The sequence below is a fragment of the Salvelinus namaycush genome, chromosome 3 (genome assembly GCF_016432855.1).
Source record: "Salvelinus namaycush isolate Seneca chromosome 3, SaNama_1.0, whole genome shotgun sequence".
In the NCBI taxonomy this organism is placed as follows: Eukaryota; Metazoa; Chordata; class Actinopteri; order Salmoniformes; family Salmonidae; genus Salvelinus; species Salvelinus namaycush.
In genome coordinates, this window is record NC_052309.1 from 71,336,835 (window position 1) to 71,361,694 (window position 24,860).

Sequence of the window (24,860 nt, forward strand, 5' to 3'; positions counted from 1 at the left end):
ATGGGTTGATAAATTTGATTTCCATTGATAATTTTTGTGTGATTTTGTTGTCAGCACATTCAACTATGTAAAGAAAAAAGTATTTAATAAGAATAGTTCATTCATTCAGATCTAGGATGTGTTATTTTAGTGTTCCCTTAATTTTTTTGAGCAGTGTATTTGGCTAAGGTGTTTGTAAATTTTCCAAGCTGTTTAAAGGCACAGTCAACTTAGTGTATGTAAACTTCTGACCCACTGGAATTGTGATACAAATAATCTGTCTGTAAACAATTGTTGGAAAAATGACTTGTGTCATGCACAAAGTAGATATCCTAACCGACTTGCCAAAACTATAGTTTGTTAACAAGAAATTTGTGGTGTGGTTGTAAAACGAGTTTTAATGACTCCGACCTAAGTGTATGTAAACTTCCGACTTCAACTGTACTTCCAGAATATGGGTTGATGAAGTGATGGTAATAAGACCAACAGGAAACTTTGGAATTCAATTCTATACAAACTTGGGAAATGTATTACTAATTAGAAACGTACAATATTCTAAGACCTTTTACATCTGGTACATTCATCTGTTAAAATAAGTAATTAGGCTTTTAGCGTGATTCTTGTTGATCAGCATCAGATTAATGTTAACGTGGCACATGAATCTTTAACTTCATTGTCAAGCTCCCTTCTGCTTCAGTTCCATAGTGATCTCCATGCAATCAACTGTTATAAGTAAAACTGTTATAAGTCAATGAAATTATTCAATTGGCAGCCAAGTTTGTCATGTGATTAATAACTCCTTCTGTAAAATGGCACAATGTTCCCATCTCCCCAGCAACAACTGACAACAGCAGCTCTATCTGCCCTGCTGGTTTCCAGGAGACCCGGCCTAGCTCCTCCTCCTGAGTCCTGAGGCTGCAGCATGGAGCCCCAGGGGAGTCTGGGAGTGGAGGGGGACTTCAACCTGCAGCTGGCGCTGCTGGTACCCAGTCTCCGGAGCGAGGCAGTGACCCACGAGCTGGAAGATCTGACTATGCAGCCCAGTCCCAGCCTGCCGCCTCTCAAAGAGCGTAAGAACGGTGAGTAGTAGACCATTCAGTCACCTAGGTCAATCACCTAGGGCAGGGCAGCCAAACCCTCTTCCTGGAGATCTACTGTCCTGTAGGTTTTCAGTCCAACCCTAATTTAGCATATCTGATTCAGCTAGTTAAGGTCTTGTTGAGCAGCTAATTAGTAGAATCAGGTGTGTTAAATTAGGGTTGGACTGAAAATGCACAGGACCGTAGATCTCCAGGAAGAGGGTTGGGCAGCCCTGACCTAGGGCATGCATCTGAAATGGCACCCTATGGCCTATCCTATATAATGTCATATACAGATGTAGGATCTTACTTCGATCACCCTGTTTGTAGCAGGAATTTCCACTTTGCATGTTAATTTCCAATTTTGTAATTGCATACCTAGTATCAGGAGGATGAGTGGTGAAAACACAGAGGGTGAATCAATTGTATTTGATTCATTGCATCCTCTCTCCTTGCCTCCTTCTCAAAATGCATTGAAGCAGATCCGAGGCTCTGAAAAATCAAGGAAATACGATTGAAATTAACCCAGAGACTCTGGTTTCTATGTCATCCATCAGAGAGCAAGCCTGCCCTGACAGTGAGAAAACAAACTCCTCTCCAGTCCAGAGAGATTTGTTTGTGGAGAGAAGTGGGGAATTATACTGGAATTGCATCTGGAAGCCAACACATAATCACAGCTTGAACGGTTCCTGACATCAAGTACCAAAGTCAGTCCTCTCCTTGGGCCACTAAGTGTTTTGTTTGTTGGTTGCTCTCAGAAAAGCGGGAATTATTAATGAGTATGATAAATTAGATGCAGATTCTGATGAACAGACTTCAACAAAAGTCAATGAACAGGTTGAGCCTCTAGTTTAACTTTTCACTAATGATGAATTCCTTACGAATATTTCCCAGTGCATTTTCCTTGAAATTGTGGACCTTCAGTATCTTGAGATCTCCTCTGTTATCTCACTCTTCTAACCCACTGGTTCTCACAACCACAGCCAGAACCCAGTCTGGAAATATTCCCCTGGCATGTGAACCATAGTGAGGGGTAGCACTGAGGCAGTGTCTGGTGGGCAGACTGGCACTCACCCACCCTGAGTGGTATCCTGACATTTTCCCAGTCCCTAGAGAGGGCACAGTCAGGAATGGAGAGTATGGGGTGGAGACCACTGTTCACCCCAACCTTACTGCCCAAGAGACAGACACTGGGAAAACTCAAATGTTTTGCACTCTACGCCTTGTTGATGATGTGATGATGTAGTGGAGATTTTTGATTTGTTCAGTTTCAAAATACATGCGTCTGGCCAAGTTTAATCTCTCGTGTACTGACCCTTACTACCCTCCCCTCACAAGCCCCACCCTCAGAAAACTTGGACTCGACTCAGACTATGATGTCTTTTATCACCAGGATAATAGAGGAAATTCGCTGTTTGTTTTCTCTTCTGGTTAATGTCTGATTAATAATTTCCAATGCAGCTCACGTGATATGCGGGACCCAACATTTTTGTATTGATAGTGATGCACATTGGATGTCATACTATCCATTATTGAAGTGTTTACTCCATACAGTATGCACTTGTGGAGGCCCTTGACATTGCAACATTAACACACCCCTTTAGTGGGGAGCTCTCATAGGCCAGTGTCTCTGCTTGGTACTCCATCTTGTGCCACTCTCTGTATTGATTGCCACTTTCTTCTTGTTCTGGGCTGCAGACACATTGATCCCATTGCAGGCCAGGTCTGAGCTCCATGAATCCCTCCCCACCAGGGCTCTTTCTCCCTCCCTGGGCCCCAGCAGGAGCTGACACAGCCAGGCACGTGACAGGGAGCATCTGGGCCGTCTAGAGCACAGACTGCATCCTGTCTTTCTTCCTAAGAGGAAGACCCCTGTAGTGGATTCACCTGCACAACAGTGGCTAGAATCAAGATCAGGACCGGCTCTATAAAGGAGCTTTAAGCAGCATTCCTAATCCATTTGAACACATGGTACCGGCCAGTCATTTCCTTTCGGGTCTGTATCTTTGTTAGTGTCATAATATGACTACAGCTGTTTATCTAGACATTCAGCTTGCAGTTGTGTCATTTTATAGTATTGTAAGGTTAACACGTTCATGACTGTTTCCAAGTCGTCCTTGAACATTGACATGGGTGAACATCTGTTATCACTCTTCGGTGTTCTCTCTTCCCTGTTGTCCCTTTAGAAGTCTCCTCTGGGTGGGTGATATTTCTCTTTGCTGTTATTTGTTCTCGGACACAGAGACCAGATTGATATATGTTCTCCGAGACAACATTGTGAAGGAGACAGGGTTGAATGCAACCACCTCCCATTTCTAATGTTTACATTTAATCTATTTTGTTTGAAATCCGAAAGAAAATATTGATACTTATGTCAATATTAGTCAGCAACAGCTACGGTCGGGTCTACACAAATGAAAACAATAGATAAGATTGTATTAATGTCATGTTTGTGCTTTGAGTGTAGTGTTGTAGTCTAAATAGTGAAATGAAAATGATGGCAATAACAAGAATGTGCTAAATGACAGAAATACACACTTTACAACTGGGAAAAGTGACAAAGATAAACATCAATGTCCCAGGGGCCTCAGCATGTTTGTTTTTGTCATTCTTATCCAGTGACACAACATGGTATGAAAATCGACTCCCGGCTCGTTTTCTCATGGAGCTTTTCATCCTCGCACTCAAAAGTCACAAATACTCAATGTTTTTGGGCCAAGAAAGACACAAGAAGTTAAAATGACATTTCAATACAATCATGTAGTTAGCATACTTCATGATTTGGTTGAAAGTATGACTTACTTTTATAGACTTTTAGGACAGCAGTTGGTTTAGTTAAAAGGTTTATATTGTTCTCTGTGTTGTTTTGGTAATTAAAGTTGCTTGACTCATTGTTTTTAGTTCTAATGAGGCTAGTGTTGAAAGAGCAGAGCACTGAGAGCAGAGCAGAGTGACCCAGCAGGGGTTAACAGTGGCTCGTCTGTCTGTGTTCCCTCCTCCTCCTGACTCTTACTGGCTGAGCCCAGCCAGAGCATGAGTGAGCGCACACTCGCTCCCGCTGAGACCAACACAAAGACAGGCAGAGAGAGATTGGAGAGACTGGAGAGAGAGGGAGGGACTGTACGTACCAGACTGTGAGAAACAGTTCTCTTACCATACGCTCCTAGCTGGGTGTTTCCCCTCATTACCAAACCCTCATGCTGGTCCTCGTTCCTCACTGCCCTGATCACTCCATGGGACTCCAGACCCGGCCGCTAAGCGACCCGGCTCTCTCCTCCTCTATGGCGTGCCTCGACGTGGAGACCCCCGCCGTCTGCAGGGGTAAATTTAAATCAGGTGCCCCTGTCTCTCTGTCTTTCCTTTTCTCCCTCCTCATTCTTTCACTCTCTCTTTCGCTTACCTTTTCACTCTTTCTTGCTCTCACTGCTAGGTAGCATCACTACGTTGTTGGCGTGAAGCCCAGTGTCAACATAAATCAGAATCCATTTTGGTTTCCTCTACGGTTGTCTCCAAAAATGTTGTGTGTTTAGGACTTTTTAACTACAGTATATTCTCACTAGAAGGCAAATAGTTGTTAAAGTTCTCAGTAAAATAATGGAGTTACAGTGAAATGTGTATGGCTTTAGGTCTGCTTTTCAGTCAACGTGATTACCTTGAATGAAATATACAGCTACTTATAGGCCTTGACCAACTTGACCAGCGGCAGTGATGTCAGAGTAATCTGTACTGATTAATTGATGATAACACCTTGACGCTGGGCTAGGACAGAGACAGAGAGCCCCACCAGGAAATGATAGGGCATTACAGAACGAATAGCTATTAAATGATGTCCAGTATCCGTTTGGATTAAGAGCATCACAATAGTGTAAAGAGTTGTTGTTTTCTATTAGAAACAAGCAAAGTCAAAATGAGGCCAGAATGAGGGAGGGGACTAGGGAGGTGGGTTTATATAGTGTATCATATTATTAGGATCCTTAAACCCAGGACTTTTAGTTAGTACCTTTTCCTGGACGATAGCATTCTGCTGTACAGTATGTTGGCTGGGAGGAATAGCCCCCAGTGAAATGCTAAACCTGGAAATACTGTTGCTCCACATTCTGTTTGTGATCTGCATACTGTTACAGGGCAGCTCCTGATAGTATTAGGTGTTTCAAAGAACAACTTGGTGTGTAAAGAAAATGTGATATGACTCTATTACCTGGCTTCAATGTAGGTCATATTTAAAAGGTATTGTGTCCCCTCGGGTCATGGGTGTAGAATCATGCTTGGATGAGTTGGATGGATCTGCCAATGTTTTATTCCTTATCTATCTTCGAACATACATCAAACAACAAACTGACTCAGAGTGAATGAGCATTTGCAAGGGCATGGAGCACAGCTGAGCTGCAAGGAGAATACTGTATATTTCCAGCTGTAATGTCAACATAGCTTATGTCAGTGTCAGACTGTTTCTATAACAGTGTAGCCATAACAAAACAGATTCTCTTTTATATTTACGCAGAGTGTTTCTAGGAAAAAGTCAGGCCAAGAGATCTAACGGTAGACTTTGTCCAGAGATGAGTTTTGTTGAGACGAACATAGGCAGGGGATTAGAGATAGAATCAGGAGACAGGGATTTTAGTAAAGGCTATGTACACTCTGAGCTTTGTGAAGTACCTCTGTTTATGTTGTGCAGGGGAGTACAGCCGACTTGCCTCACACAGAGGTCAGCCAGGGTTCACTGAGAACAACACTATTGACATCGGCCAAACAAAATGTAAGGAGCACCTCAGGCATGGGCTGTACTGCCACGTTGATGTCAAGAATAACAACTTGAAATGGCAGTATTGTTCTCTTAAATCGTCAATTATCCTTTAGCATTCTTTTCCAGTCCAGTCAAAGTGGATAATATGAATATTAAAACCAACCAATGGTAATTCTCTCCAATCTTCCTGAATGATCTATCTGTGTCGGTGCCCCCCTGGTGTGCAGGTTGACGTGTATTGTCATGAGTCTTGTCCTGGAGGCAGCACTGAGCGATTTCCCCTTAGATAGGCGAGCTGCAAAGTCACAATTTTGTAAAAATGAATGAAAACAAACATGAGCTTTTTGGTCTTAATTTAAAGTTTGGGTTAGGCATTAGGGTTAGCAGTGTGGTTAAAGATAGGGTCAAAATCTGATTTTATGTCTTTGTGGCTGTTCCAGCTAGTGACCGCTGCAGAACTTCCTCCAGAACAAGATTCATGACAAAAAACGCTAACCTGACCCTGGTGTGAACGTGTAATGGGAACCATGGATAGGGAGCAGGAACACAGTGTTCTGAGCCCTGGAGGCACAGAGGGGCTTGAAAAAGTTATGGGGGGCTCTGAGAATGGACTCAGTTGCTCCCCTGCCTTGGCTCCCTGGGACTCTCTGTGCTCCTCTGTCCACCAGTGGGAGCGGTCCCCCCCCACTCTGTACAATGCTTTGGGTTCCAGTCCCGGCCCCCACCCCCACCCCCATGCCACCTCCAGACTCCATGGTTCCCAGGCCTTCTTCTCACAGCTGCCCAGTTTATTTTAGCTGGAGTGAGTCACGTTGGCCTGGTCAGACGCAGTGACTGTCCCAGGGGACTAGAACAGAGCAGGCCTGGGTGTGTGTGTAGTATGTAGTGTGTATGTGTGTGTGTGTGTGTTTGACTGTGCATTGACCATCTGGCCATAGCCAATGAGCAGTCTACTCCAGCAGCAGTCCGACCTCACTATGAACACAGTGCCTTGGTGACGATAAGGGCCCCAACGTTCTTCACAGCGCCGCGTCGTTCGTCACCATCAACCGTCACCTTCCTCTTCAAATATTTTTGCTGAGGATCACTGTTATTCCACTGAAATAACACGTCCACGCTCGCCTGTTTATAACATGTTTAAACTGGGCCCACATTGCAGTTTATTATGATAGAAAAATAACATTGGGTGCCGTCCAAGGATTTGGAGCCTCCTGCATAAGAGGCCTTCTTGTCTTTTTATGTTCCAAGGACTTGGATCAGTGCTTACCGCTCCAAAACAAGACTACACATCTCACTTTTTATGGGGCGGCACTTACAAAAGAGACCGAGTTCACTCAGTCCTGGGATGACATCATCTCCAACTCGGAGGTGACTCGGACAAATGAACATTGCACTGTAATTAGTCTTCAGGGTTTGTTATTTCTACAGTGGTACTTGAGAAAGACTCATCCCTTGCCTGTGTCTATCTATGTTTGTATTTCAAGTTGAACATCTATGTAAAGTTACCTCTGCATTTGCATCCCAGTCCGTCCTCAGTATGTCCTTGTCTTCACTTTATTTGAAGAGAGCTTGTATATTAATATTTAAAGCCCATGTAATCGTTCAAATGTAAACTCACAGTGCCAAGAAGAGTGTTATTGCTAGTTGTCTGGTAGGTTAACCATGCAGAAAGTCTGTAGGCTGTCTCTATAAGATGTCTTAGGTGGAGGAACAGGACTTCCTGTTTTGTTCTGGCTGGGCTGTGATGTGGTGTGTCAACAGAAATTGGTGACTCGTCAATTTTTTTCAGGTCCATTACACACTTTTCTTCTTCATAACAAATCTTGTCCACTACACAATGTTCTTTATAAGGAATTCCAATTTGTCGTGGCTAAAGTTAGCTAGGTGGCTAACGTTAGCTAGGCTAGGGGTTAAGGTTCAGAGTTAGGGTTAGGGGTTAGGTTAGGGTTAGCTAACATGCTAGCTAAGTAGTTAAAAAGTAGTCAGTACAGTTGAAGTCGGAAGTTTACATACACTTAGGTTGGAGTCAAAAACTCGTTTTTCAACCACTCCACAAATGTCTTGTTAACGAACTATAGTTTTGGGAAGTCGGTTAGGCCATCTACTTTGTGCATGACACAAGTAATTTTTCCAACAATTGTTTACAGACAGATTATTTCACTTATACTTCACTGTATCATAATTCCAGTGGGTCAACACTACACTAAGTTGACTGACTTTAAACAGCTTGGAAAATTCCAGAAAATTATGTCATGGCTTTAGAAGTTTCTGATAGGCTAATTTACATTTTTTGAGTCAATTGGAGGTGTACCTGTGGATGTATTTCAAGGCCTACCTTCAAACTCAGTGCCTCTTTTCTTGACATCATGGAAAAATCAAAGGAAATCAGCCAAGACCTCCACAAGTCTGGTTCATCCTTGGGAGCAATTTCCAAACACCTGAAGGTACCACGTTCATCTGTACAAACAATAGTACGCAAGTATAAACACCATGGGACCACGCAGGAGACGCGTTCTGTCTCCTAGAAATGAACGTACTTTGGTGCGAAAAGTGCAAATCAATCCCAGAACAACAGCAAACGACCTTGTGAAGATACTGGAGGAAAAGGGTACAAAAGTATCTATATCCACAGTAAAACGAGTCCTATATTGACATAACCTGAAAGGCCGCTCAGCAAGGAAGAAGCCACTGCTCCAAAACCGCCATAAAAAAGCCAGACTACGGTTTGCAACTGCACATGGGGACAAAGGTGGTACTTTTTGGAAAAATGTCCTCTGGTCTGATGAAACAAAAATAGAACTGTTTGGCCATAATGACCATTGTTATGTTTGGAGGAAAAAGGGGGAGGCTTGCAAGCGGAAGAACACCATCCCAACCGTGAAGCACGGGGGTGGTAGCATCATGTTGTGGGGGTGCTTTGCTGCATGAGGAACTGGTGCACTTCACAAAATAGATGGCATCATGAGGGAGGAAAATTATGTGGATATATTGAAGCAACATCTCAAGACATCTCAAGAAGTTAAAGCTTGGTCGCAAATGGGTCTTCCAAATGGACAATGACCCCAAGCATACTTCCAAAGTTGTGGCAAAATGGCTTAAGGACAACAAAGTTAAGATATTGGAGTGGCCATCACAAAGCCCTGATCTCAATCCTATAGAACATTTGTGGGCAGAACTGAAAAAGAGTGTGCAAGGGCAAGGAGGCTTACAAACCTGACTCAGTACCAGCAGCTCTGTCAGGAGGAATGGGCCAAAATTCACCCAACTTATTGTGGGAAGCTTTTGGAAGGCTACCCGAAACATTTGACCCAAGTTCAACAATTTAAAGGCAATGCTACCAAATACTAATTGAGTGTATGTAAACTTCTGACCCACTGGGAATGTGATGAAAGAAATAAAAGCTGAAATAAATTATTCTCTCTACTATTATTCTGACATTTCACATTCTTAAAATAAAGTGGTGATCCTAACTGACCTAAAACAGGGGATTTTTACTTGGATTAAATGCCAGGAATTGTGAAAAACTGAGTTTAAATGTATTTGGCTAAGGTGTATGTAAACTTCCGACTTCAACTGTAGTTACAAGTTGCTAATTCGCTAAAATGTTAAAGTTGTCCAGAGTCGAATATGCACCGTTTGGGTTGCTAGACCTTCACGTTATACTACCCTCCCCGACCAACCTCCCTCCTATCGTTTCTGTCTTAAGTAACCTACTGCCTTAATCTGTGGGTTGGGTGTGTAGTAGAACTGGGTGGACAAAATCCATATTGCGATAAATTGCCAGAATTTTATAACATGACTGTGCACCAGTGACTGGTATCGATCATTTTCAGTTCATCGTCCCAGCTCTAGGATGTAAATGGAGGTTCCCAGATATGTTTATGTTGTCTTTCTAACTCCTATGGTCATTGGCGTGGCGGCACAAACAGATCTGGGACCAGGCTAGTTGGGCATAGGTTGAACTCTAACCTATCTCTGCTTCTCTCCCACAGTCCTCCAGCGCCGCCTGCAGCAGAGACGCACACGTGAGCAGCTAGTGGAGCAGGGCATCATGCCACGTGAGTATAACCACTGAGCATTGGGCACCGCCACTCTCAAACCACCAAGGATTTAATATACTGTAACTCACCTCTACCAGAGTTAAGGTTATTGGTCTGGCATGTAGGAAAATTATAACTGCACCCACACCACAGTCATTAAAGTGGGTCTTGGTTCCAGAAAGCTCTCAGAAAATAAATGTCATACAATTATTACCTAAATGAATACCATAGATTGAACTACGTGCTGTCTGATTTGCTACTATTATGACAACCATACAGGAGTGGAATTCTGCCACCACTGATGTCTCGACCACCCTCCACCACAACCTCGTCATGATGTTTGTAGAATAAATAAATACTCGGAATGGTCCAAGGTCTTAACCCACAGTGAGGCATACATCGGTGGCCAGTGGCATACCAGAAACCAAAAGGCATACTGAAAACTTCCACACCCAGCTCTCAAAGTCAGCAAAGTGGAGCAGAATCCTTCCTTTTGCTGCCCTTACTGGATTAGTCTCTCTGGGAGCCAGTGGGTTGCAGACTAGAGCAGACAGACTGATAAGAAATCAGACAGCAGACAGACACAGAGAGAGGGAGAACAGTGGTGTAGCTAAGTTATTTGTGGCTAGAGCCGCAGGAGCCCCAGACCAGAGCCCTCTCAGTGCTGGGAGTGTGCTCTGTCTTGTCTTGTCCAGCCCTAAGAGGCCTCCTCCATGTGGACTCTAAGCTCCTCTTATTAGGCTCCACAGTCAGAGCTGTATGAGTCAGCGACTGGGCCTGTGCTGGAGGTCAGTAACCCCCACTTCGGCACTAGCACAGGCAGCACAGGAACCTCCCAGCCAGCGACACTGGGTAAATCGCTCTGGTTCTCCCACACAGAGGACTTACAATAGGTATGCGTGCCAGGGCTTGGGTGACGCTCAGGAATGCTTAGCTCTGCTCCTCTGAGTTTGACACACTCACTCTGACTAAGAAGAACCACTGGTCAGTGTGTGTTCAGACCTCAGTGTGTGTGTGTGTGTGTGTGTGTGTGTAGAGAGCAAACAGTGCTTGTGTTAGTTAGAGGTGACTAATGGGTGTAGCCGTGCCATGCCAACAGCAGGATAAGTGTGTCTGATGAAATCAAAGTCTCGGCCTGACTGTCTCACTAGTTGGATGAGTGGAACATTCAGAGACATCCTGTCTTACTCCCGTCAGCTATTGTGTAGTAGCAAAGTCATCCTCTCTTCCGAAGAAATAACAGACATTATTGTCTCTCCTTGTTGTCGTCAGCTTGTCATCAAGTACAACTACATAATGTCTCAAATATGACATTTCAGGAGGACGAGTTTACCTTTTACCCATGAGAAGATATAGGTAGATACAGTGAGCTCCAGAAGTATTGGGACAGTGACACATTTTGATTGTTTTGGCTCTGTACTCCAGCACTTTGGATTTGAAATGATACAATGACTATGACGTTCTAGTGGAGACTGTCAGCTTTCATTTGAGTTTTTTTATCCATATCTGGTGAACCGTTTAGAAATGACAGTACTTTTTGTACATAGTCCCCCATTTTAGGGGACCAAAAGTATTGGAACAAATTCACTTATATGTGTATTAAAGTTGTCAAAAGTTTAGTATTGGATCCCATATTCCTAGCACGCAATGACTACATCAAGCTTGTGACTACAAACTTTTTGGATGCATTTGCTGTTTGTTTTGGTTGTGTTTTTGATTATTTTGTGCCCAATAGAAATTAATGGTAAATAATGTATTGTGCCATTTTGCAGTCACTTTTATTGTAAATAAGAATATAATATGTTTCTAAACACTTCTACATTCATGTGGATGCTACCATGATTACGGATAATCCTGAATAAATCATAAATAATGATGAGTGAAAAAGTTAGAGGCATATCATAAACCCCCCCCCCCCCCCCCAGTAAAAAAAGAACCTCCCCTGTTATTGTAATGGTGAGAAGTTAGCATATCTTGGGGGTATGATATTTGTGCGTCTGTAACTGTCTCACTCATCATTATTCACGATTCATTCAGGACTATCCGTAATCATGGTAGCATCCACATTAATGTAGAAGTGTTTAGAAACATATTTTATTCTTATTTACCAATCATTTAAATTGGGCACAAAATAATCTGAAACACAACCAAAACAAACAGCAAATGCATCCAACAAGTTTGTAGAGTCACAAGCTTGATGTAGTCATTGTGTGCTAGGAATATGGGACCAAATAATAACATTTTGACTACTTCAATACACATAAGTGGATTTGTCCCAATACTTTTGGTCCCCTAAAATGGGGGGACTGTGTACAAAAACTGCTGAAATTTCTAAACGGTTCACCCGATGTGGATGAAAATACCCTCAAATTAAAGCTGACAGTCTGCACTTTAACCTCATAGTCATTGTATAATTTCATACGGAGCCAAAACAACAAAACATTGTCACTGTCCCAATACTTTGGGGTGGCAGGTAGCCTAGAGTTTAGAGCGTTGGGCCAGTAACCGAAAGGTTGGTGGATCCAATCCCCGAGCTGACAAGGTAAAAATCTGTCGTTAACACACTGTTCCTAGGCCGTCATTGTAAATAAGAATTTGTTCTTAACTGACTTGCCTAGTTAAATAAAATAAAAATACTTTTGGAGCTCACTGTATATGATGTTGATCTTCCCTCCCATAGCACTGAAATGCCCTGCTGCCTTCCACGAACAGATCCGCAGCCTGCAGAGGTCCAGGGTGAGACCTCACTAACACTAGTGTTCATTGTACTTCATTGAGATAAAAACACACTATCACATACATATGCCATTCCATATCATCTCGATTAAATGTAGTTTTATGTTGTTTTCTTACAGACTGAGAACTTCTTGAAGCACAAAATCCGCAGTAGACCTGAACGTTCAGAGCTGGTCCGCATGCACATCCTGCAAGGTAACCTCACTGCCATGTACTGTATGCTTTATGATAGGCTGTAGAGAAGACAGATGATACGGAGCATACTCAGCTAGCAACAGAAAGTACATGCACGTTTAGCTGGCCAAGTTAGCTCTCAGAAGAGAGATGATGACGGAAGAGGAGGATCCTGTGAAATTGTACCCCTCCCTATTGGATACAATCCATAGGATATTAAATATTCTTGAGATGTTACAATCAGTTGTCTGATTGATTGTCTTTGACGTATGAGGACATACCACCTTAAACAGTCTCTACTGTGAGACGCACAGTAGTAGAACAGTACTGTTGTGAGTTCTAGGTAGACTAGCCGTTACTGATGAGTTGCTGTCTGTCCCACAGAGACCCATGTGGAGCCCTCATTGCAGGCTACTCAGATGATGCTGAAGAGAGCCAGGCTGGCTGATGACCTCAATGAGAAGCTGGCCCAGCGACCCGGCCCCATGGAGCTGGTGGTCAAGAACATTCTGCCTGTAGAACCCAGCCTCGTCAAGGACGGCATCACCGGTAGAGAACACTCTTGACTTTATACATTATCTTCAGGCTAAGGGCGAAGTAACTCATTCAACTCCCACTCCCTGCATATTTGTATAGTGTAGAATTCTGAAAGTGCCTATTACGACTAACACAGCACTGAGACATTTCCAGTGACTACCATGAGAAACAACTTAGTACAAACCTCTCTCCATTGGTTTACTTGTAATTAATAAGCTGTGCTTTTGCATGTGTTACGTTGCAGATCCCCCAGACAGTGAGGTGGAGAATGACTTCCCCAAGACGAAAACACCGGATGTGTACAACTTTGACGAGGACAGCAGTGACGCCCTGTCCCCAGAGCAGCCGGCCAGCCAGGAGTCCCAGAGCTCCTCTGCCCCCTCACCCTCCCCCAGAACCCCCAGAGTGACAGAAGCCCCTGTTGCCCTCTCCACCTCCCCACCGACCAGCTCCATCACCATGAAGGTAGGTCCAATCGCAGTACCTCACCTATAAATACCTTAAATTGTGTTGTTATGGTATGACTAACAGCGTAAATATTTTATATTTCTACATTTTGGGCCTAAATAATAGTCTCCCATTGCACCTGCCTGTTGTATATCAAATTCTGCTTGCTAGAAAAAATTCTTTGCCTCCTGTTTTCTGTTAGACGACATCCATCTTTTGTTAGTCTTTTTCCAGTTGCTCTGCCCTTGTGGCTTAGTGTGGGAGGGGGATTTACAGGCCTCTGTTCCCTTCCTTACTGAACGGGCCATGTGGTTTCTGTCTCTATCTCAGCACTGCCCACCTACCTCCCAGTCCACAACAGACTTCTTCAACTTCTCTCATGTCTCCACCAATGAGCATCAGAACAATCGCCTGGTGACCACGCCTCAGCCAATCACCATTGTTGCCCCTCCAAAGCCGGGGCCCATGTTAGTAAAGGTGAGCCACAAATTTGAAAGAAAGTGATGTCATATGGACAGTACTTGAACCTTGTGGCAAAGGTATGGTATTTCATGGCAATGTGCAAAGCTGTACATTCAATGCAAATATTAAACATACATTTGTTTTATAGTGTTTAGCTGAGCACGTTACAAGCTATAACCAAACTTTTCTGTCTCTTGGTACAGAAAGCTATTTATTTCATCAATGACGATGTTTTGGTTCCTTTTTGATCCCAGTTAGCTGAGCAAGCTTTTCCTACAAACACTAAATATACCCCGTAAACATGAAAGTCACCTCTGATATTTAACTCTCTCTCTCTGATCTGTTGTGGTTTTCATGCTGCTTCCTTTGGAACTGTAATCAGAGATAAGAAGTCAGGGGAGGACAAACACTTGGGCTGTGTTCGGTCACAGTGAAAGAACCCGTCAGTGCAGGCAGAGACGAGTCCAAACTGATGGTTCGGCCAATTCAAATGTGGTTCAAAGCACAACAAGGCCTGGAGGAATTTTTCACAAATCCATGGACTTAAACTGCCAGCCGCTCTCAGTCTTCAATTAAGGTTAAGTGACAGGCTTTCTCTTAGCCTTCAGGGCATAAAGGATGGAAGCAAGAGAAGGGAGTAAAGCAATAACTTGGGCATTTGTCACAGTCCATTACACTCAAAGCAAATTCATATTTTCTGAACTCTGCCCCTCCCGTGTTGAAGAACAGGGGGGAACACATTCGAGGCTGTGTGTTTGCATAAACCAACTTGAATTGGTGTTTATGGCTTGCATGCATATTTTTATGGCTTGCATCTACCTCTCAAATGCCAAGCCATTTAAAGTGTATCCTGTAATTTAGTTACTGAACAATAAGGGTCACCCCACATCCCTTTCCACATTCCATTTCCCCATCCGGTCTTTCTCACTGTGCGTTATCACAATGTCCCACATATTAATTTGATACTACAGTATGAAGTGGACACAATTTCATGTACAAGCCTCACAATACTGGCAAGATGTTTAGACGTTATCCATAACAGTCAGAACACTAAACATGTCCACAATCCACTCAGTGAGATGAACCTTTGAAGTTTTCAGTGAAAACGTTTCACTGCTGCTCCCGAATAGTATCCAGTAGTTTGTAACCGTTCTTCTTTTCCCCTGTGCAGCAAAGCCAACCAAAGACACCCAATGACAAGAGCCGCAGTAAGAAGAATAAGGATCCCAAACCGCGGGTGAAGAAGCTAAAGTACCACCAGTACATCCCCCCGGACCAGAAACAGGAGGCCAACGAGGCCCCCATGGACTCAGCCTACGCCAGGCTACTGCATCAGCAGCAGCAGTTCCTCCAGCTGCAGATACTGAGCCAGCAGCAGCAGCACTATAACTACCAGACCATCCTACCTTCCCCACTCAAGTATGGCCCACTGTAAAAAGGACATTGGAATGTAATGTGTTACCGCAGCTTGCATACCGTAGGCCAAGTAATGTGGCTAGCCCTCACATTCTAGTTGCAGTTTAATTGACTGGCAGCTTTGTGTTGAGGGCGGTTAGTACATCATCGCTACACCTGGAAGGCAAACATAGTTTCCTTTGAACAATGTGATTCAAGCAAACAATCCTCCCTAACAGAATAAGTCCACACCTGGATAATAGCGATGTAATCTGCCACATCTGTTTCCTGCACAGCTTCTGTTTGGCTTAGATATAGTATTCCTGTGTGCATTGTCCCGGGCGGAGACCGTTGAATGATGGGACATACAGGAAACTCTTTCTCCCATTCGAACACTAAACCCTCCTCCCGTTGTCTGTGTTCCTACAGGTCGACGGAGGGTCAGAACAGCTGCTCCAGTGTGTCTCTGAGTGGCAGCAGTCTGTCCAGTCCCATCATGGTCTCTCTACCCAGCGCTGCCCCAGCACGGTCTAACCAGACTCTGACAAACCGCAAGCCTGGTGTCCTACCTGCCAACCTGGACGAAATGAAGGTGAAGCTCACTCCTGCTCCGTACAAACATAGATTATTTTACTCAAACATAGATTTTCACTATATGATAGATATAAACTCAGCAAAAAAATAAACGTCCTCTCACTGTCAACTACGTTTATTTTCAGCAAACTTAACATGTGTACATATTTGTACCAACATAACAAGATTCAACAACTGAGACATAAACTGAACAAGTTCCACAGACATGTGACGAACAGAAATGGAATAATGTGTCCCTGAACAACAGGGGGGGTCAAAATCAAAAGTAACAGTCAGTATCTGGTGTGGCCACCAGCTGCATTAAGTACTGCAGTGCATCTCCTCCTCATGGACTGCACCAGATTTGCCAGTTCTTGCTGTGAGATGTTACCCCACTCTTCCACCAAGGCACCTGCAAGTTCCCAGACATTTTTGGGGGGAATGGCCCTAGACCTCACCCTCTGATCCAACAGGTCCCAGAGGTGCTCAATGGGATTGAGATCCGGGCTCTTCGCTGGCCATGGCAGAACACTGACATTCCTGTCTTGCAGGAAATCACGCACAGAACGAGCAGTATGGCTGGTGGCTTTGTCATGCTGGAAGGTCATGTCAGGATGAGCCTGCAGGAAGAGTACCACATGAGGGAGGAGGATGTCTTCCCTGTAACGCACAGCGTTGAGATTGCCTGCAATGACAACAAGCTCAGTCCGATGATGCTGTGACACACCGCCCCTGACCATGACGGACCCTCCATCTCCATATCGATCCCGCTCCAGAGTACAGGTCTCGGTGTAATGCTCATTTCTTCGACGATAATCACGAATCCGACCATCACCCCTGGTGAGACAAAACCGCGACTCGTCAGTGAAGAGCACTTTTTGCCAGTCCTGTCTGGTCCAGTGACAGTGGGTTTGTGACCATAGGCGACGTTGTTGCCGATGATGTCTGGTGAGGACCTGCCTTACAACAGGCCTACAAGCGCTCAGTACAGCCTCTCTCAACCTATTGCGGACAGTCTGAGCACTGATGGAGGTATTGTGCATTCCTGGTGTAACTCGGGCAGTTGTTGTTGCCATCCTGTACCTGTCCCGCAGGTGTGATGTTCGGATGTACCGATCCTGTGCAGGTGTTGTTACACGTGGTCTACCAATGCGAGGACGATCAGCTGTCTCCCTGTAGCGCTGTCTTAGGTGTCTCACAGTACGGACATTGCAATTTATTGCCCTGGCCACATCTGCAGTCCTCATGCCTCCTTGCAGCATGCCTAAGGAATGTTCATGCAGATGAGCAGGGACCCTGGGCATCTTTCTTTTTGTGTTTTTCAGAGTCAGTAGAAAGGCCTCTTTAGTGTCCTAAGTTTTCATAACTGTGACCTTAATTGCCTACCGTCTGTAAGCTGTTAGTGTCTTAACGACTGTTACACAGGTGCATGTTCATTCATTGTTTATGATTCATTGAACAAGCATGGGAAACAGTGTTTAAACCCTTTACAATGAAGATCTGTGAAGTTATTTGGATTTTTACAAATTATCTTTGAAAGACAGGGTCCTGAAAAAGGGAGGTTTCTTTTTTTGCTGAGTTTATTAAAGGGCAGATCGCAGCCCCTAGGCAGTGATATGTTGTATGGAGATTTATTGAGAGGGCTTGTTTTTTGTTATGATGACTCATGACTGTTCATTATACCTGGCCCGTAGGTAGCTGAGCTGAAGATGGAGCTGAAACTGCGAGGTCTTCCGGTGTCTGGCACCAAGACTGACCTGATAGAGAGACTAAAGCCTTATCAGGAGATCCCCAGCAGCCAGGCTGCCACTGCCATGGTGCTGACAGGCTACACAGGGGCCCCACAACCTGAGAGCATGAGCTCCACACCTCCTGTGTCCCCCGCGCAATCGGAGGTCTCCAGCCTGGGCATGGAGGAGGCTGGGATGCCAGGAGCTCTTTCCCCAGCTCGGCCCACTCCTTCTGGGTCGTCTCCCCACCAAGGCCGCCTGGAGGACAGCCCAATGGAGACCAGAACCTCAGCGAAGGACCAGCGACTGCACGAGAAGGAGCGTCAGATCGAGGAGCTGATGAGGAAGCTGGAGCAGGAGCAGAGGCTGGTGGAGGAGCTGAAGATGCAGCTAGAGGTGGAGAAGAGGGGTCTGCCCAGCCCTCCAGCCCCCATGGCCCTGGCCCAGGTCAAAGAAGAGGGCAGGGCCGCCTCAAACTGCTCTGCCTCTGCGCATAGCCCACTAGCAGTGGTGAAACAGGAGGAGCCCAGCTCAGGCCAGGTGCAGACATCCCCCCTGCCTCATTTCTTCATCAGCCACCAGCAGGTGCATCAGGTCCTCAGACAGCCCCAGCCTCAGACCTCGCTATCTGGCCAGCCTGGAACACAGATCCTGCTGCCTGTCTCCATGCCCACCAGCACTGCCACCATCCAGCTACCGAACAACAGCATTAAGCTGCAGGTCAGAGAGCCGGTCCTACAGACCACAGTTAGCACTACAGCTCCAGGCCTCATCCAGAAAACAGAGGCCTCAGCACCCCACCACCACCAACACACCAACCAGACCCAACCCATGGCACAGGTGAGAATATATGGTTTAATTTACTCCAATCCCATATTTAGAGTGGGATATTCCCCAAGGTACTGTCAGCAGACACCATTTTACCCACCTGTATTGTAGTGTCTCTGTGTATTGTGTTATAGTACTCTCCATGGGCTGTGTGCTGCACCAAACCATAACTAAATAAATTGCTGTCTGGTCTGTGGATGAATTGTTCCACTGAATAAATTGCACATCCTGTTTTTGTGCCCTTTTTCTGGGATAACACCATTTCCAGAGACACTTTATAAATCGCTGGTTACATTCTATTGTGATGGGCCGGCCTAATCACATTTCTTAGGGCATTAGCCGTGTTTTGAAAGCAGAGAGTCTCCCTCTCCAACTTCTTTAATATTCTCTTCTCTGGGTGATTTATCTAGTGTGTTGCCAAGGTAATAGCAGGCCTGGCCAGGGTGATGAATTCCTCTCCTAGTCACATCAAAAGGAGGGCCGGAGCCTGTCTAAGCTCCGGTTACTGGAGCAGGTGCTGACTGACGGCCAGGCAGACAGCACACTAGACTACGCTGTCTGCTCTCGTCTCTATAGGACCAGACCTGGGTTCAAATAGCATTTGTTTTCCTTCAAATACTTAAGCTGTGCTTGACTGGGCCTGCCTGACAAAAATTTTACCAATTGAATAGTCCCAAAAGTGCACACTCCATCCATCTGTCACTCAAATGCAAGCTCAAGCAAACACTACTTAAGTGAAAGATGTCAAATACTATTTGAACCCAGGTCTGCAGAGCTGCACTGGGCCGAATCAACAGCCAGCTAGAATTAGCAACAGCAACTGCAGCACAACACTCATTGAAGAGTGCTCCCACACCCAGAAACACACTGCTTTGTGTTGCACTGCACTGATACCCCATGCCTTTTATTATGTCCCTAGAGATTGTGTACTACCACATAATAAAACATAAACACTTTTTATTCCTCCCAGAGAGAGTGTGTACCCTGTCCAACCACTGTGTGCCTTCTAAGGGAGGGTGTGTACTACTACAGCTGACCAGTATTTATCTGCCCCAGAAGGAGTGTGTACCACGGGGTTAACCACTGTTCATCATTCCTCTACAGATGACAGTCCCACTGTGCACCACCACCACCTCAGGCTCTGGGTTCCAGTTCAGAGCAGGCCCAGGTCAGACAGAGATCCCCCAGTGTTTCCTAAACACTTCCCCAGGGAGCAGGTCCCCTGCCAGGGCCTCGTCCAACCAAGCAGTCCCCAATGGTCCAACAAACAAGGTATTGTTTAAAAACTGCATTATATCCACGTATTCATTTAGTTGTGTTGAATATGTGAACCGCATAGGTTGTTTAGAGCTTATAGGGATTAGATCTCATTGTTTTTTCTGTCCATCAGTCCCCTTCTCCCTGCCAGCCCAACTTCTCAAACCACGTCCCCAAGAGTAAGGACCCGCCACGCTACGAAGAGGCCGTTAAACAGACGCGCAGAATGCAGACTGCTGCACAGGTAATAGAGCTTTTATAACACCCTACTAAAACACACTGGACTGACCTTCTAGGTCTGTTAGGCGCTGAGGCAGGTATTGACTGGTCTTTATTGTCTATGCAGGTACCCACTGCAACCAGCCAGCACATGGACGACCTGTTTGACGTGTTGATCGAGAGTGGAGGTGAGAAAAATAGTTGACTGTGGTTGGGGTCTCCTCCTCTCCATTAAGACAGCTGAGTCCCTCCCTGGCCATGAATCCATCATCTCCCATGTTATTTTCTTCTACAGAGATCTCCCCATTCATCAGACAGGACCCTTCCTTTCCAGACAAGCTGCTTCCTGTGACCGCCAGCGTAACCACCCTGCCCTTCAACACAGTGCTATCCCGCCCCCCGCCCCAGATCCAGGTGGCCCGCCCACCCGCCCCCACCCTTAACCCACCGGCCCCACCCAGCCTGACAGCCCTGGCCATAGACAACCAGCTGGAGGCCTTCCTGGAAGGCACGCTGAAGGGGGAGACTGAGCCCCAGACACTGAGGTTGATGGAAGAGCTGCACAGTCAGCTGCTGGAGCACTCCCCCCACTCCCCCATGGACACGGACACCACCGGGTTCAACAATATCAGTGCACCCCCCTCCAGCTACCACCTGGACCACACCAACCTGGACAACATGGAGTGGCTGGACCTGACCATGCCCGGGCCGACGGGGGGACTCAACCCACTGGGCCTTCCCCCGTCTGGGGTCTTCTCCTCTGACTTCCTGGACTCCCATGACCTGCAGCTACACTGGGACTAAGGGGCGTCAATGTGACCCCCCCCAAACAGGCCTGTTCAGACAGAGGGCTGTCAGGGAGAGACACACACATACTGATAAGTGAGACGGAGAGGTCAGTCCTTCTCCAGTGGAGGTGGGGGAGGAGAGTGCAGTGCTGCTGGCCTTGAGTCCCTGTGGGAAGTTCTGTGCAGGGCTACAGCAGCACTAGTGGTGGATCTCACTGCTCTGAGCAGCTCAGAGTGCTAGAGGCATGGACCCTCCTTCGTCATTGGATATACAGTATAGCTGTTTCCCTTTGAGGTATCGTCCCTCATAACAGCCACTCATTCTAAGGAAGGCTAAGCTCCCGCTGGGCTGTGGTATAGATCAACGGTATGAAGAGGTTGATCTCCCCCTGTGGTCTCTTTCAGAAGAGAACCTTGTCTGAGGAAGGGTGGTCTCTCCTGAAATGGCGTTACAGTAGATAAGGAGCGGGATCAGGAAATGTGATCCCGGCTCAGGATGAAAACTCGCTAGTGGAAACAGATGTTGACCCAGGTGTTAGAGAATTTCACGCCTGGTTCTGACTGCGCCAGTGGCATGGTTACTGACTGACTTTCGTGATAAATTTGACAGACAGCGCAGAGAGATTGTATATATTATAAGCCTATGTCTACAGTAGCAGTAGTCTGTCTGCTCTGCTGCATACATCACTAAGGCAGCTGTATTACAGTCCTGTGTATGTATATGACATATTGGAATGTGGTATTAGCTTAGCATTATGGCTTTGTAATAACTGCCTTTGCTTTACTCAGTGCCCCCATGCGATTCCCATCACGGGAGAGAATTGGACACAGATGCTAAAAGACTGCACATATTACATTATGCCTTATAAGACCATTTGCCAAATATCTTGCTATTTTCAACGCGTTGCTTTCACTTAATTCAACTAAAGACTTTCCAAAGAGTACACAGAGTGATGACTGATAGTGTTGTAACTAAAATAAAGCAGGAGACTACTTAAAGTGAGTGTTAACAGTAGGCAGCCTTATATCATGTAAGATAAAACAGTGAGTGCACGAAACCCACATTTAGTATCACTGGTTGACCATACGAGAGCTGTCAGCCTGAGAACTCTTGAATTAATCCAAATTAGAAGTTGAGAGGCGTCACATTTTTAACAGCTGTTGTTCTTACTCTATTCTTGTGTGGGGGAGAGTAGGGCCAATGTGAGTTTGTTTACCAAACTACAACGTGCTTTGCCTGAGTGTGCATGGGGTCACAATAGGTGGCACAGCACCCCACAGCGCTGCTGTAGCTAGCTAGCCCAGGCCTATGTCCTTTATATTATCGACAAAAGAGCCTTTCAAAATGTTCTCTCTCTCAACCCTATTGTCAAGTCTGGAGTGGATTTATCCCAATGTACAGATCAGCTGAATCTTGCTTGTTTATGTGTGACGTGCAGTGCACATGAGCTAGAGCTGGTGTGTAGAGCTGGTGTCTGTGTGTGCACTGCACATCTGTGTTGCATATCGCTTTTGCTTGTTTTGACTCTAGGAACTGGCAGAAATATAGCCAGTAAATTCCCCTCAGCATTTCAATGGCTCTCTTCAATATACCGTCTGACCTTAGTTGGCTGACATATCGAGAACAGACAAATTGACATCATTCAGTTTGACAAGCCAGGGAGTCACAGTGAATCAGCAGAGGTGGTTCAAGGCTGTCTTGTGCTTTTGTGATCAGCTTAGCAATATTTGTGGCTATAGTCCTGCAGGTTCAAATGTAAGCATAATTATTTTGTTGTAGTAGGCCTAATGTGTCTCTATTCATGAAGCCTTAGTCCAGCAGATTATGTAGGGTCGGGATTTCGGCCACTCACATCACATCAAGAGGCAACCTTTCAAAACCCATTTCAAAACCCATTTCAAAGCAGTGTGTGATCCATATGTACCATTACTACCAACAGATGGGTATTAAAATGATCTCCACACTGTTGTAATAGCCTTGGTTTTCACTCCTCTCTCCCAGTTGAAGTCTTCTTTTCTGTCAAAATCCTACATGATTATTGCAATCGTACACATGTAGTTAAAAATTACATTACAGTGACATATACTGGCCAAAGATAAAATGTGAAAGCATTTGAAGTGTTGAACCGACGGTTGAAATGGGTAGAGGTGTTTACAGACGGTTTGGCAGTCCTCTCTATCAAGCAGTCTGAGCTACGCAACGGATAACTGCCTTTAGAAACACAGAAACCTTTCAGCAATTTAGTAGAGCCCCCCCCAACATTGAAGAAGCTTTAAAACACTATTCAGCATGATAAAGTTTGAAGCACCAACGACAGCATAAGCATTCCTTAGAAATACATTGCAGACAGTGCTAAAGAAATATGCCATTTCAACGGGTTTGATCAATTATAGCCTACCTGTCTGTCCCCTACCAAAGAAAAGTACCTTACTGTGATTGTTTTCACTTAAAATGATCAAAAAGAAACAGCTCCTTAGCAAAGAGACATTTCTCAGAAATAATTTTGCTAGGACTGTCTGGGAGTGGTCTGAGTGGTGAGGGGAAAACGGAAAACTAGCTGATATTGGCAGAGAGGTTTGGAACTCTTTCTTATTGGTCTATTAACTAATTTACCGCCTGGCAAACCAAAACTCCATCCCACGTAAACGGGCTGAATTTTCAGGCGGTCTTTATAAAACGGCTCTAAAGACTAAAATGGCATTATCATAATTTTCACAATTTCACAGTATTATTCCAACCTCATAGTGCTGAAACATACACTGAGTGTACAAAACACCTGCTCTTTCCAGGTGAAAACTATGATCCTTTATTGATGTGACCTGTTAAATCCACTTCAAATCAGTGTAGATGAAGGGGAGGAGACAGGTTAAAGAAGGAATTTTTATCCTTGAGAAAATTGAGACATGGATTGTGTGTGTGCCATTCAGAGGGTGAATGGGCAAGACAAAATATTTAAGTGCCTTTGAACAAGGTATGGTAGTAGGTGCCAGGCACACCGGTTTGAGTGTGTCAATGACTGCAAAGCTGCTGGGTTTTTCATGCTCAACAGTTTCCCGTGTGTATCAAGAATGGTCCACCACCCAAAGGACATCCAGCCAACTTGACACAACTGTGAGAAGCATTGGAGTCAACATGGGCCAGCATCCCTGTGGAATGCTTCAACACCTTGTAGTCCATGCGCTGACGAATTGAGGCTGTTCTGGGGGAAACGGGGGGGTGCAACGCAATGTTAGGAAGCTGTTCCTAATGTTTTGTACAATCAGTGTATATAAATGTTTTTGAATGCACTGGTCCTTTAAGAGCCTCAATGTCACACATTTCTGTTAGAAAAACAGACAAAAGCACTTAAATTGCAAAGCAGTTTACACTGTGAGTGGATAAAAATGGGTAGCTAATCAAAAAAACATTGCCTGCTCCTGATAGGTCTTTGTGCACAACTTTGTTTTTGTCTGAGCATCAGTGCCCCATTGATCATGTGTCCAAACTAAAGAAAGGGAGAATGAGCTGGAATCAGAAGTCATTTTATTTGTACTATACTAGTATAGCCCCTTCCCTTGCAATGGTGTATTGATACATAGTTAGTATGCCATACATTTTGCACATTGTGTATATATTTTGTCATGCATTTTATTTTATTTTTTACAAATGTAGCACATTAGCTCTTTTCGTACATTTTATACAAATGTAGCACATCTAAGCTCTTTTGTATTAAGACTGTTTGGTGTATACAGTATGCGTATTACTGTATACCCATAATGTATATATATAGCCTTTTTGTGTCAATAAAAATGGTCATGTACATTGTGTGTGAAAATTATTCAGCTGTGTTTAGTAAATAAAACAACCATATCATGTGACTTTTTGTTTATCA

The 24,860-nt window shown here is 44.9% G+C and overlaps 1 protein-coding gene across 1 annotated transcript; it reads left to right on the forward strand.

Moving 5' to 3' along the window:
• The first annotated feature begins 4,132 nt into the window (after positions 1 to 4,132).
• On the forward strand, positions 4,133 to 23,766 carry LOC120036733 (myocardin-related transcription factor B-like). The gene is made up of 14 exons (XM_038983108.1): positions 4,133 to 4,379; positions 9,795 to 9,860; positions 12,523 to 12,578; positions 12,698 to 12,773; positions 13,137 to 13,301; positions 13,534 to 13,754; positions 14,067 to 14,213; positions 15,370 to 15,617; positions 16,023 to 16,185; positions 17,861 to 18,736; positions 19,829 to 19,996; positions 20,115 to 20,225; positions 20,328 to 20,388; positions 20,496 to 23,766. The coding sequence occupies exons 1-14, from the start codon at positions 4,256 to 4,258 to the stop codon at positions 21,002 to 21,004; spliced, it is 2,991 nt and encodes a 996-aa protein (XP_038839036.1). The 5' UTR covers positions 4,133 to 4,255; the 3' UTR covers positions 21,005 to 23,766.
• The last annotated feature ends 1,094 nt before the right edge of the window (positions 23,767 to 24,860 follow it).